The 13,430-nt window shown below is 37.1% G+C and overlaps 1 protein-coding gene across 1 annotated transcript in view; it reads left to right on the plus strand.

Moving 5' to 3' along the window:
• The window catches only part of abca12 (ATP binding cassette subfamily A member 12), a 98,306-nt gene that overhangs the window by 42,734 nt on the left and 42,142 nt on the right, over positions 1-13,430 (plus strand). Inside the window, exons 39-48 of the mRNA XM_088353015.1 lie at positions 793-972; positions 2,577-2,865; positions 4,830-4,944; positions 6,377-6,706; positions 6,803-6,872; positions 6,955-7,089; positions 8,787-8,945; positions 9,170-9,353; positions 9,719-9,937; positions 11,458-11,654. Coding sequence (XP_088209141.1) covers positions 793-972; positions 2,577-2,865; positions 4,830-4,944; positions 6,377-6,706; positions 6,803-6,872; positions 6,955-7,089; positions 8,787-8,945; positions 9,170-9,353; positions 9,719-9,937; positions 11,458-11,654 — 1,878 coding nt within the window. The remainder of the gene's footprint in view (positions 1-792; positions 973-2,576; positions 2,866-4,829; positions 4,945-6,376; positions 6,707-6,802; positions 6,873-6,954; positions 7,090-8,786; positions 8,946-9,169; positions 9,354-9,718; positions 9,938-11,457; positions 11,655-13,430) is intronic.

The following is a 13,430-nucleotide window of genomic DNA, read 5'->3' on the forward strand; positions in this document are numbered from 1 at the left end:
CTTTGGGTAGGTTCACACTGCAGGGAAATCAACAACCTATATCCCTTCTTTTAAATTCCTTCTGAACGGAATATATCATTTTTTTCTCCCACCAGTCCAAGGCCACTTTCATATGTGGTCCTAAATCCAATACACATTTAATCTTTTGGAATATAACTTCTGTGTGATTGCTCAAGACGCATTCGTTATCCATGGGGAACATACGTCACTATTCTTTGTTTGACAAGGCGAGAGGAGGCAAAATCATCAACCACAGCAGAGAAAAACACATGAATTAACACATTAATGGAAAATGAACACTTGTTTATTTTGTAACTCACGGAACAGCTAACATCGCATCGCATACAACTGGAATAACAACTGCCGCTCGAAGTCACTGCTTTGAACAAGCAGTGGCCCTCTTTGCCAAAGCCATAGTAACCTCTAGTGGCAGTTAACGATTTTTACATTCAAATAACACCATACGTACAGCATATAATGGGGATAAAGTGAGGTTTTGAATTAAATAAATATTTGTGGGTAAAACGTTCCTCTGGTAACATCCATGAGTACTTCCGCAAATACTGAGCGCAATGCGTGTGACATCAAGTGTCCTCTTGTGAGCATGCAAGATACTTCTGGCATTCACACAGGAGATTGCACACAAGTAGCATTTATTTCTCTCAAAAACATTGGATTCCACCCAATAATCGGAATTGAGCATCAAGCTCTGCAGTGTGAATGTAGCCTTAGTCTATTTTGTCTACCTACTGTACATGGAAAATTATGTTATTTTATTTTTTCATGTTATAGCAAACCTGACATTAATGTTGGAGAAAAACAAACCCGTCATGGATCAAATCACCACTTTGTCCACCCTGATGGTCAACATTTCGTCTTGCATTCAATTTGACCGTTACCAAGGTTACCAATCTGCAGAACAGCTTGACGCTAACGCTCAGGCGCTCGCCAAGGACCGCAATCTTTATGGAAGTGAGTCAATGTTACACCAAATTAAATTATTCGCGCATGAATAATTTAATAAAGGAAAATACATTTTGACCCCCACTGGCAAAGATATTTTGCTCATTTTGAGCATTATTTCTCTATATTCAACAATTTTTTTTAACTTGAATTTTTTTTCTCTTGTAAAAAAAATGATAAAAATAACACTTTAAAACAGTAAAATTGTATATTGTAGAATCTTTTTAAAAATAGATTATGCAGAAAATGTTTTTCCATTTTAAGCATAAACAATATTATTCATTTATTTTTTTGAGTTGAATAAAGATAATACTTACATTTATTATTTAAACTATTATTTTTTATTTTATCTGTGCATTTAATTAAAAATATAGTAAATACAATTTTAAAACATTATACTAGCAAAGTTTTACTCCCTATTTTGAAATTTGTTTTTTTAAATGAATGCATACAAATTCACATTTGTGGAAAAATGCGAATGTTACGGATTATTTTTATTATTTCACTTGCAAAATTTTAGTAAATAATCTTGACTTCATAGTCCATATCTCTTATATCCCCAAACTAAAATCTGGTTGGTTATGGTATGATTAAAGCAGGGTTCACCGACCTAATGCAATCTTAGAGCTACTTTTTTTTTACTAATTAGCGCAGTTTGATATGCATTTCTAAAATAGCTTATATTATTGCTATCAGGGTTTGTACAGGTTCTTTGAATCCTTGAAAACACTTGATTTTTAATGCTGTGTTTTAAAGATTGAAAGCGGGGAAGGTTTTTTAAATGCTTGAAATTGTTTCCAAGTCTCACAGGTCTGCTTAAAAATGACGCTTACAGTGCTTTCAAGTAGCTGAGCCCTTTATTTGCATTTCTTCTTCTCTTGTGATGACCGGCACGTTTTATTAGTTTGTATGCTATTTTTTAAGAAGCATCAGCCTCCTACGGGACAGGTGCATGCTGCAGTGGTAAATTGTAATGGAAAGAACGTCCCGCAACTGAAAATATAAGCTGCATATACCGTCATTTTGCCCAACACCTATATAGGGAGAGAATTTCTTAAAAATATTTACACACTTGTTCAGATCCACAAATATATTCACGATTTACTCAAGAGCTAAAAACCATATGTCTTGATAAATGAGCACGCAAGAGCAAAAATCGCATACGTAAAGCGTAGAAATATTTTTGACAAAATACATGCTTCACACAGGATTTCTTCTTTTAAATGTAATTTGATAGGAGAAATTGGAATATTTGCTTTGAAAGTCATCAAGTGCTTGAATTTGGCCATGAAAAATGTGTGTATGATGTGATTACCACCTTCATCATTGGAGGTAAAGTTAAATAGACTCAGTCAACCACAAAAAAAAGAATTACTGGATAAAATACAATGATCCAGAACTGGTAAGCTATTTTTAGAACAAGTCCGTGGGCTCTTCGGCTGTCCTTTGGGGGCACCATGTTGGATACCCCTGGCTTAAAGCGCATTTGAACCTTTTGGTTCGATAAAGTAGTGCACAATACAACTGTGCGACACATTCTTTATTTACTGATAAAATTAAAATAACTTAGGAAGTTATGTTAGTCACAGTAAAATTGTCTTGTTTGTTTTTAGGTGTCATTTTCAATCTGGCCAATGAGGAAAAGTCCTCTTCCCTGCCACCCAAAGTCAGCTATACCATCCGAATGCACTTGGACAACGTCATGCGGACAGACAGAGTCCGCAGTACTTACTTTACCAAGGACACCCACATATCTTCGGGGAGAACCATGCGGTACAACCGAGCCTTTGTGTACCTCCAGGAGAGCATTGACCGGGCCATCATTGAGATGCAAACTGGAAAAGTCTCTGGGACGGCTGTGCAACTACAACCTTTCCCATATCCCTGCTATCTTCGTGATAGGTCAGTTTTTGTGTACACTACATATTCATGCTGTCTTAGTGGACCTTTTTAGGCCTGTCTTGCACATTTGAGCGACCTGGCCCACAGCACACACATTTAAAATTCACAAAAAAAACACATACTCAAAATTAAAAAAAAAAAAATTATAATACTACAAAATTACAATCATAAATATATAAAACAAATAAAAATAAACTAAGCCCATGCAAAATAAAACAAAACACACAAAAATGCTTAGTACAAAAAACAAGACACAAAGACAAAATAACTAGAACGGCTGTGCGCCATTAGTGCATGACCCGCGTTGGAACATGAAACCGGTTTTGACTTCTGGTCTGGGAGAGTGGAATGTCTTTCTTGGAAAGCTGCTAAGTCAAGAAAACCCAAAAATGCCAAGGCAGCTTTTTTGGCTGTTGTAACATCTTTGGTAACCTACCTGGGTGCCTATAAAATATGGTGTTGATGTTCAATGCCCTTCTAGCCTGAGAGAGTGAAATTCAATGCTGTTCTGGTTTGGGGGAGTAGAATGTCTTTCTGAGAGTCAACAAAACCAAATGTGCTAATTCGGCTTACTTTGGTATTTTTCGCATCTAGGGTAACCTACCTGACTGCCTGTGGAATATGATGCTCATAATCAAACTCCTTCACTCTTTTCTTGATATATATATATATAAATATATATATATATATATATATATATATATATACTAAATAATAATCACCACCCTTGCTTTGCTCGCAGGCGATAAGGACCACAAAACAGAACTACTACATATTCTTGTGTATTACGCACCCCTCATTTTCTTGTTTGAACTTTCCAAACTGGAATCGAACCCGGATGGCAGTCGTGAGAGCACCAAATTTTAAGTACTGGACCACCAGGTGGTACGGATGACATATGAAAGACAGTAGATTTGATCTTGTCACACAATTTTCACTATGTCTATTTGTTGTGCATTTCACATGTTATAATGAGAATACATTTGATTCTACTCTAAACATTGTAAGTGACAATTTTATTGTCATTGTAAGGCGTGAAATGCGCAATGAAATTACGATTTGTCTCTGATACGTGGCTAAAGATAGTGTGATATATAGATGAAACCAAAAGCCTTTTCATATTTCATTCATATCACTGCGGGTCCAATAGTTAAGGTTTAGCGTTTTCACCGCCACGACCCGAGTTCGATTTCTGTTACAACCAATGTTTTTCGATAATATGAAAACACTTTGTGTATAATGCGCACCCAAACTTTATTTTCCGTATTTATTTTTAGGTAAAAGAAATGCTCGTTTTACATAAATGAATACGATACACGCGGATTATCATGTACATTTATTGAATTCCTGTTAGATCACAGTTAAAATAGTTAAAAAGTTCCCCTTTTGTCCTTCAGTTTTTCCTTCCTCGGAATGGGTTTGGACACTTGTATGTTGTATATACACTTGTATATTAATATACATGAAGGCTATTTGAAATTAGCACAGTGTAAGTCTGCTCTGGTGTGCATACGCATACAAAAAGGAAAAGATGTGAGTTGTCTCAAGGGAGAAGTTCAGGCATTGATGTGGAATAATGCAAACTCTCTCATTATTCATCCGCCACTTGGGAGTGTCAGTAAGTAGTCATTCCATGGCAAGTCTCATATGATAATTGGCTCTGAAAAGGGTGCATGAATATTCAGAATAGCGTGTTTGCTTTGCCGTGACACGCGCCACTCAAACCGGGCCCCGCCGTGTACGTACATTTTAGGCGATCTGACAGTTGGAAGTTTGACATTTACATTTTGAAAACGTGCAACAAAGTTTCTGGTTGCTGAGCACAGTGGCTGTTCTTTCATTTTCTTTAGGCATTCACTAGTTTTAATTAAAAAAAGAGCAAAAAAAGAAAGGTGTTTTTGACAAACTATGTTGCTGACCAAATGTTTTCCTTTCATACATTGATTGGATTTTGCTTTCTCCAGGTATCATGAGGCCATCACTTTAGTCTTCCCACTCATGCTGATGTTAGCCTGGGTTCTGTTTGTGGCTGACTTTGTCAAGAAATTGGTTCATGAAAGAGAACTCGGGCTGCATGAGGTAAACATGAAATCATTTAAATTCATTCTTTACGCATATAGAAGAAACTGCCTGCATTAGTTTTTGTCATTATTTTTGTGTGCTTTTATAACGATCATTATGCACCACCTCAACTCTCTACAACACAAAAATTCCAGGCGGACAAAGTAAAATCTTAAAGGTGTAGGGTGTCGTTTGAGGGCTCCGTGAAAAAGTTTAAAGGTAAATCTCATCTCATCTCATTAGCTGCACCGCTTATCCTCAGTAGGGTCGCGGGGGTGCTGGAGCCCATCCCAGCAATCATCGGGCAGTGGGCAGGGGACAAAATCTTTTCTCTATTTAGTATGTGTTGAAAAAGTCCAACTGAGTTCAAAGAGGCCTTATACTTTATTTTTTTACTGCACCCATCCCCGTTAATCTTACTTTTAGCAAAGCTGTTCTGGGTGGAACACCTTGGGTTTAGGGATAGGGGAGTGCTGCAGTGTGAAGTAATGCTCATCCCTCCATTTCTTTTTTTTGTTTTGTTTTATTTTTTTAGTATCGTTTGTAAATTGAGGCCTTCTTTAAGTACAGTTCAAATGCCAACCCAAATCCCAAGAAAGATGAAAAAGGTTTATTCCAGTCCTGCTAAGAAATGCACGTCTTTGCACACGCATCGTAAATGTAGTATTTTTACCTTTTCTTTTCTTCATTTTTTACTAATGTAATTATTTTCAAATATTTGTGTGATCTATTCTAAGAATTATTTCTAAATTAAATACAAAAATCTTTGAAATGAGGAAAAAGATCCACTTATTTTTATTATATGTTGCTTTATTTAATAAAAAAAGGTAAAATAGGATACTGTCCATTTGATGCGTTATGTTTCTTAGTTTACCAGAAAACAAGGAAAATATACAGTATTTTTCCCAATTTTTAATATATTATATTTCACTAAAAGCATGTTAAAAATGCTATTCTATTTTATTCCACCACTAGCTGTCACTGTATCGTGTAGTGCAACAGAAAACGGGTATTGAAAAGCACAAGGAAGAATCCGAACCGCGGAGACTCAGTGACCAAAACGAACCATTTTTCTTCTCTTTTTTTTTTTTGCATAGCCTTTTGCTAGGTTTTTCCTGTTTTTGTTTACCCGTAGCAGCAACAGGTCCGGCTTCCTCTAGATGGGGCTCATGCTACATAAAGCCAAGGCAAATTTTTCGATCTATGAGTATTTTAAAAACTGCATATTTATATGCTCATTTGAAGTATTATTTTTCTTTTTTCTTTTTTTTTCTTTTTTTACAAAAAGTACTTATGCCATGTTATGCTATGTTAGGTTTTGAACTTGTTTTTCCGGTGAAAATGCTAAAGTAGCGGGAATAGTACTTAAAATTACTACGTTTTGTGACAGTGAATCAAGATTTTTGTTTTTTGAATATGTTGTGAAGTTTTTGGTCACTTTTATCTCCAGTATATGAAGATGATGGGTGTGAACCCCCTGAGCCACTTCCTGGCCTGGTTCTTGGAGTGTGCCGGTCACCTGCTGGTGACCATCATCATCCTCACGTTAATCCTCAAACACGGTGGCATCCTCGCACACAGCAACGGCTTCATCCTCTTCTTGTACCTCTGCAACTACGGCTTGACCATCCTGGCCTTCAGTTTCTTGATCAGCTCCTTTTTCGACAAGACCTACATTGCCGGGCTCAGCGGCAGCCTCCTTTATATTATTGCCTTCTTCCCGTTTATTGTGGTCATGGCTGTCGAGTCCAGTCTTAATCTTTTTCAAAAGAGTGCCCTGGTGAGGTTTCACATCTAACATTTAAGCTCCTGATTGTCACGTACCTCTTTCCAGTAACAGACACATTTGTTTATTTTTTACTTAATTTCTTCACAGAGCTTATTTTCCCCATGCTGTTTCAGCTACGCCAGTCAGTACATATCTATATACGAAACCCGAGGAGAAGGTATGAATTCCTCACCTCAATTACAAACCGATATATTGGACAATGCAAACAATAAAATGTTTGATTGTGCTTTATTTTTTAGGAATTCAGTGGAGCAACTCTTATACATCGCCCCTATCTGGAGACACAGCCTCCTTTGGTTGGCTTTGCTGGATGATGCTCATAGACTCGCTCATCTACTTTACTGTCGGAGCGTATATCCGCATGGTCTTCCCTGGTAAAGTATTCAATAGAATTTGTGAACTTGAGAGTCATGTGTATGCAAATGTTGTAGATGAGTAGTCAACATTCTCTTCAAAACTCGCTGCAAAAGAATGATTCTGTTGGCATATAATTCAAGTATTATGAAAAAATAGTGTAGCAGCTTCGCTTTTACATTTTGGCCATTTTGTTCAGATCAACCCTTTTTGTAGATAAATAGGAAATAATAAAAAAATTCATTCTGTGATATATAATTTTGCTTATTTTAATTTTTCTTATATAATTGATATTTAGAAAATAGTTTGGTGTTATGAGTGCACTGCAGGAAAGAGGTCTAAATATAATGGAAGCTAGAGCTCTTGTTGGTGATAGAAAGGAGTGGAGAGGTGTTGTGAAAGGATAGTGGGATTGTGGACGCGTTCTTAAGGATGGGCTGGGCACCCGTATGATGCGGCAGGGGTAAACCAGTGAAAGCTGTCGGGCCCTGCTGTTGAACAAAAGAGTGTGTTGTGTCACCCTGACCCGAGTGACATGGCCGCTTTCTGGTGTCCCATTCCATCTGGAGGGACGAAAGCATCACCAACTTGGGTGCCGAGGTGCCTAACTTGTTTAGGTGTTAGGGCAATTGGGTTGGCCATGGTCCAAAAATGTTTGTGTGTTTTTTTGGGCTATTTATTTCCCTTTTATTTTCTTTGTTATTGTATGTGTGTGTCTTGCTGTCGGTCACCCCTCTTGAGGGATATGACCAAGGTAGATAGATAGATAGAATAGAAAATAGTATAGCAGTAAGGCTCATATTTCTGCTTTTATTAAATCTTATATTTTGTATTTTATCAAAGTTACAAATGTTGTAAAACTATTCAGATAAATATGTTGCTTTCATCAACATATTTAGTGTTATTGAGAGTATTTTTCTCCCTAAATAGATTCGACTAATACAGCACACTTAGCTGTTATATCAGATCATTTTGCTTATTTTATGTTTTTCAAATAATCGATATAATCAGTTTTTTACTTTTATATCAGTGCTAGATGTTTATTACTTTAAGAAAAAGTAGATACTTAAGAAAATATCTTAAGTGACTAATGGCAGATTGTTTTGCTAATTTTACTAAAATATTTCTGAAATTACATGTAAAACTATAAAGATATTTGATAAATGCAAAAGTGGTATCTGCCAGCAACAAGAAAACCTTGCCGCAAACTGTTTTGTATTTTTATTACCTGAATTATGTTTTTAATATTTGATCTTATCTTGGTAAAATATTAGTTTAATTTTTACTGGACCAAAAATGTTTTTACTTTTTTGGGTATTTTTTCATTATTGAGTTATGTTTTAGTGTTGTTTATCTTTTTACTTTAAATCTTCCTCTTTAAAACTACAAAACTCCTTAACTGAATTACTTTTCTATAGAAAATGAACTGTTTATTTGGAAAAATAGCTATTATTAAATTGTGTTTTTCAGTGTACTTTTTTTCTGTACAATTGAGTAGTATGAATGACTGCTTTTTTAATACACTCTATAAACACAAAATTGCTAATAACATCTGTCTTCAGATTAGTGACAAATGTATTGATTACATTTTGAGTCTGTTAAAGAGTTTAATTGGAGATGATTTATTTTACTTAATGAATGTTCTTTGAAAAAAAATAATTTCTTTCTACCTGCATAACACTTTTTTGTATGTGTGTGTCTGCGATTGTTCAAACAGGGAAATATGGCATTCCGGCTCCGTGGTACTTTCCCTTTACAACCTCCTTTTGGGCTGACCTTTTCTGCTGTGTAAAGTCACAGAAGGGGAACAGAGGACGTCTGTTCATCAACACCATGAATATAAACCGGCCCAGCTTGCCTGATGACAAAGGGAAAGGTACGGAAAAAGCAATTACACTGTAACAACTACAAGAGACACATCCTCTGAGACTGCTTGTCCACTGTTCTTTTCCTGAGGATTGTCTCTCCATTTGTTGTCTTGTCGCACTTCTTTTCATGGTCAGCCATTTTTCCACCCAACTATATTTCTCCCACTCTCTTTATTTATGTCCTGTGCATTGGTTCTTTGATTTACTGCTTGCATTCGTCCATTCTTCTTAGGCCAGAGCCAGCTTTTCTGTCAGGCGGGTGAGGACTTCTCTCATCTTCCGGTGGGTGTTGCCCTTCACGGTCTCACAAAGATCTATGGTGACCGGGTAGCCGTTGAAAACCTGAACGTTACTTTCTATGAGGGCCATGTCACATCTCTGCTCGGTCACAACGGTGCTGGCAAGACAACTACCATGTATGTAAATATTTCTTTCACCCTCTTATCAATTTGGGGTATTGATTCTACTGCATGTGTACTTACCTAATTTGATAAAAAAAATTGTAGTAGGCGTTTTGGGTGGGATGAACTGGTCTGTTACAAAATCTCTCAATAAGGTATGAGCCGATAAAACTGGGTTTGTACGGGTGCTGGAAATTTCTTGAAAATGGATGAACTTTAATGTAGTGTTTTCAAGGTTTGAAAAGTGCTTGAATTTAGGGTGAAGCGCTTTTAGATGCTTGAAATTCGTGCCATGTTTCTCAACAAATCTGCCTAAAAATGTCACAGACAGTTTTCAATAATTCAATTAGTAACCCATATGACATTTTCTTGGTGGCTAGGTCCCTCCTTACTGGCCTCTTCCCTCCGTCATCCGGGAGCATCGAAGTGTATGGTCAAGACATGCAAAGCAACCTGGATGACATCCGCAAAGATCTTGGCGTTTGCATGCAATACGACGTTCTCTTCGATCACATGACCACCAAAGAGCACCTCCTGCTTTACGGACAAATAAAAGCCCCGCATTGGTCCCAGAAGGAATTGCACGAGCAGGTCCGAACGTAAGTGTTGTCTCATTCACCTTTCAATGAATTCCTACAATTACATTATATTGCTTTTATTTAGGTTGGACTAGACCCTAAGGATCATGTTTTGACTAGCCCATGATGTAATAATGTAATCTATTGTATTTTACCACCTTTAGTTTTCATCAGCCGTGGTGAAACAGTGGTCTTCGCTCCATTGACAGTATCTCCCCCCTAATAAAAATGAAATGCGGGAAGTTGTTAGCGTGGCTAGAATTGAATGCCAACGATACACTGGAGAAAAAGTTAAACATGGCCGCAGTCAAGCACGTTTTATAGCCACACTTAATTTATATGCATCTCCGGCGGTAAAGATAACGTAATTGTTCCACCTGTTACTCCTGAAATATGGATTTCGATTTAAGATCTGAAGAGCAGGGCAATATTATGAGGTACTTATAAGGCCATTAGGTGCACAAAGAGAATACTAATGCCGGTTAGGTGTCGTGAGCATTTTTCTCTAGTCTGTTTTATTTAAACTTTAACCATATTTTCTTGATTATGAGGAGCATCTAAAAAATTCCCAGAAATTTGAAAATCGCCTTACATACCAGAAAATACTAAAATTGGAAAATACAGTATTTATTTGTGTGCATTAGTACACGAGGTTTTACGGTATGCTACCCTATTTTTGCAAAAACATTGCTCACCAAAATTGCAAAAAATTGACTGCAATGGTATCCATGGCCGCAGCAGTGAGAAAGCTGAATCCTTACCACTAGACCCCTAGTGATAAAGATAATACATGCGAAAGCATTTGTGTTTGTATCATTATCACTCTTTTTTACTAACTGTACCCAAGACAAATGTTACAGAATGGAGAAAGCAAAGTCATCATGGAAGATTTAAATAAGCAAAGTCCAGTTCAACATCAGATACACCAGAGTTGTTTCCCTCGTCATGCTTTTTTGCATTTATTTATGGCTTTTACGATGCCTTGCTCTTTTTTTTTATTTTATAAAATTTGTCTCTGGCCCCCTGAGTAAAAATTGTGAGATAATAGGATAAAACCAAATGCCTTTTCATCTGTCATCTGTATCATTGGTAGTCTAATGGTTAGGTTCCACCGTTTTTATCTCCACGACCTGGGTTTGCTTCCTTTTGCAATTTGGTTAGTGATATTCTTGACTGATCAATAACTACTGGTGTATTAATATATACATTTAGGTGTATAAAATGTGCAATGGCTACACACTAATAAATATGGTAGCTCTTACTGTAATTTTAATTCTATGCGCCTTATAGTCCAGTGCGCCTTATATATTAAAAATATATGACAAAGGTTTTTCTGTCAACTATGTTTCATTTGTATACAGCACTTTGTTTTCACCTGGGACTGTTTTAAATGCCTTTATAGATAGAGTTGAGTTGATTTAGGGGTGAGTCTCATGGTCCTTGGGGTGGGTACTTCAGGTGGACAGCAATTCCCCTGGAGAACCAGAATGTATTTAAATGCATGTTACAGTCAGACTTATCTCAAATGATTGGTCTTTCAGAATCTTGGAAGAGACTGGCATGTACGCTCACAGACATAAGCGGGTGGGCACTCTCTCAGGCGGCATGAAGCGCAAGCTGTCAATCTCCATCGCATTCATCGGCGGTTCCCGTGTTGTGGTGCTGGACGAACCCACCACAGGCGTCGATCCATGCTCCAGGCGCAGCATCTGGGACATTGTTATCCAAAACAAAAAGCGTAAGTCTCTACTTTTGGCTGAGTGATTTTGGACAACTGTGCTAAATTCAAGTGTTTCCTCAGTACATGGAGTGGACTTACCGATTTGAATCGTATCAATGAAATTACTAAAAAAAAATGTGCGCTTGCATTTATTCCATTTGAGGAAAAAACGCCAAATTTTGAACTCTATGATTATAAAATGTTTGAACAAAACCGATACGTCAGGTGGTGAGGTTACCTTGTACGTAAAAAATAAATTGAATGTCAAATTGGTACAGGAAAAGATCATCTTTTAGTTATCACACAGCCAACAAGAATCACAACACACTCTGTTTCCCTCATTGACAATACATTTACACCTAAATGCAATGTGGAATACTGATTAAATAACTGGAGTCAGCTAGAAAACACTTGGGACCAAGTAGTTATGGAATAAGATGTAAATCTGGCATTTGACATTTTGTGGACACATATAAATACCTACTTGAGATGATTAACACTGCCCAGTAATATTACATACATATAGAAGAGTCTGTTGAACTAAGGCATGCATAGCTATTTTGGTTTAACTGCTCTCTTTTTAAGAAAAAGGTGAAGTAAGCAAGGCTATATTAGTACTAGACTACTAACTTATATGATAACACCATAATGCTTAATGAACTTTGCGGTAGGACAATCTAGGACTAATTTAGGGCTTCTCAACTATTTTCTGTCATGGAAAAAGGAAACCTCCTTTTTTAAAGAATCCATAAGATTATTCGGGACAAAACAATGATTGCTTGTTATTGGTAGTAGCACATCACTTCAACATATATGCAAAATCTACGCCCTTGTTCAGCATGATTTCACTGAAAAAACCTAAAGCGTCTTTATCATCATCAATCCATCCATCCATTATCTGTACCGCTTATCCTGAGTAGGGTTGCGGATGTGCTGGAGCCCATCTCAGCCATCTTCGGGCAGTGGGCAGGGGACACCCTGAACTGGTTGCCAGCCAGTCGCAGGGCACACAGGGACAGACAACTCACTCGCTCATTCACACCTAGGGAGGAAACCGGAGTGCCCGGAGGATACCCACGCAAGCACGGGGAGAACATACAAACTCCGCACAGGAAGTCTGGTAGCTGGATTTGAACTCATGACCTCAGAACTGTGCCGCACACGCGCTAACCACTGCGCCGCCGTGCTGCCGTCTTTATCATCATGATTGGGGTTAATATCTTTTAGTGGAGGCCTAATTTATTTGGTGTCTTGTTGTCTACTGCCACCATTTTTAAACATAGCAAGCACACTTATCTTTCCTCTTCTTCCACCGTGGTTGCAGTGCTTTGACAAAATTCTTTCTGGGTGGCTTTCGTTTTTCTCTTTATCTGTCTTATTTCTCTTGTTTCCTCCTCACTGTTAAATGTTTTTCTTGGGGTCACTTGAGGATCTGCTACACTTCATGTCTAAACTTTATACTCAAACTCTGTGCTATGAGTAAATTGTGGATGCTAAATGCTAAAAAATAAAAAACATCGACAATGATTGCACCACTGTCCCTTAATGTAGTGAAGGTGCCATTTCCTTTTATTTTAGGACAGTAAAAACCACTAGAGAACCACTAGACTAATTCAAGTTGAAAATTTTCATAAAATAAGTCAACTCATATTTACTTGACATTAACCATTTTATTTCAGTTATTTACTATTTTTTAAAATGTTCTTAAGATTCATTTTGACTATGATTTTATCTAATATTAGCGTCCTTATTATACGTAGTATTATTGTCTCATTGAAATTTATTGTTTCAATG

This window comes from Urocampus carinirostris, chromosome 14 (genome assembly GCF_059441175.1).
Source record: "Urocampus carinirostris isolate Australia breed hairy pipefish chromosome 14, RoL_Ucar_1.0, whole genome shotgun sequence".
In the NCBI taxonomy this organism is placed as follows: domain Eukaryota; kingdom Metazoa; phylum Chordata; class Actinopteri; order Syngnathiformes; family Syngnathidae; genus Urocampus; species Urocampus carinirostris.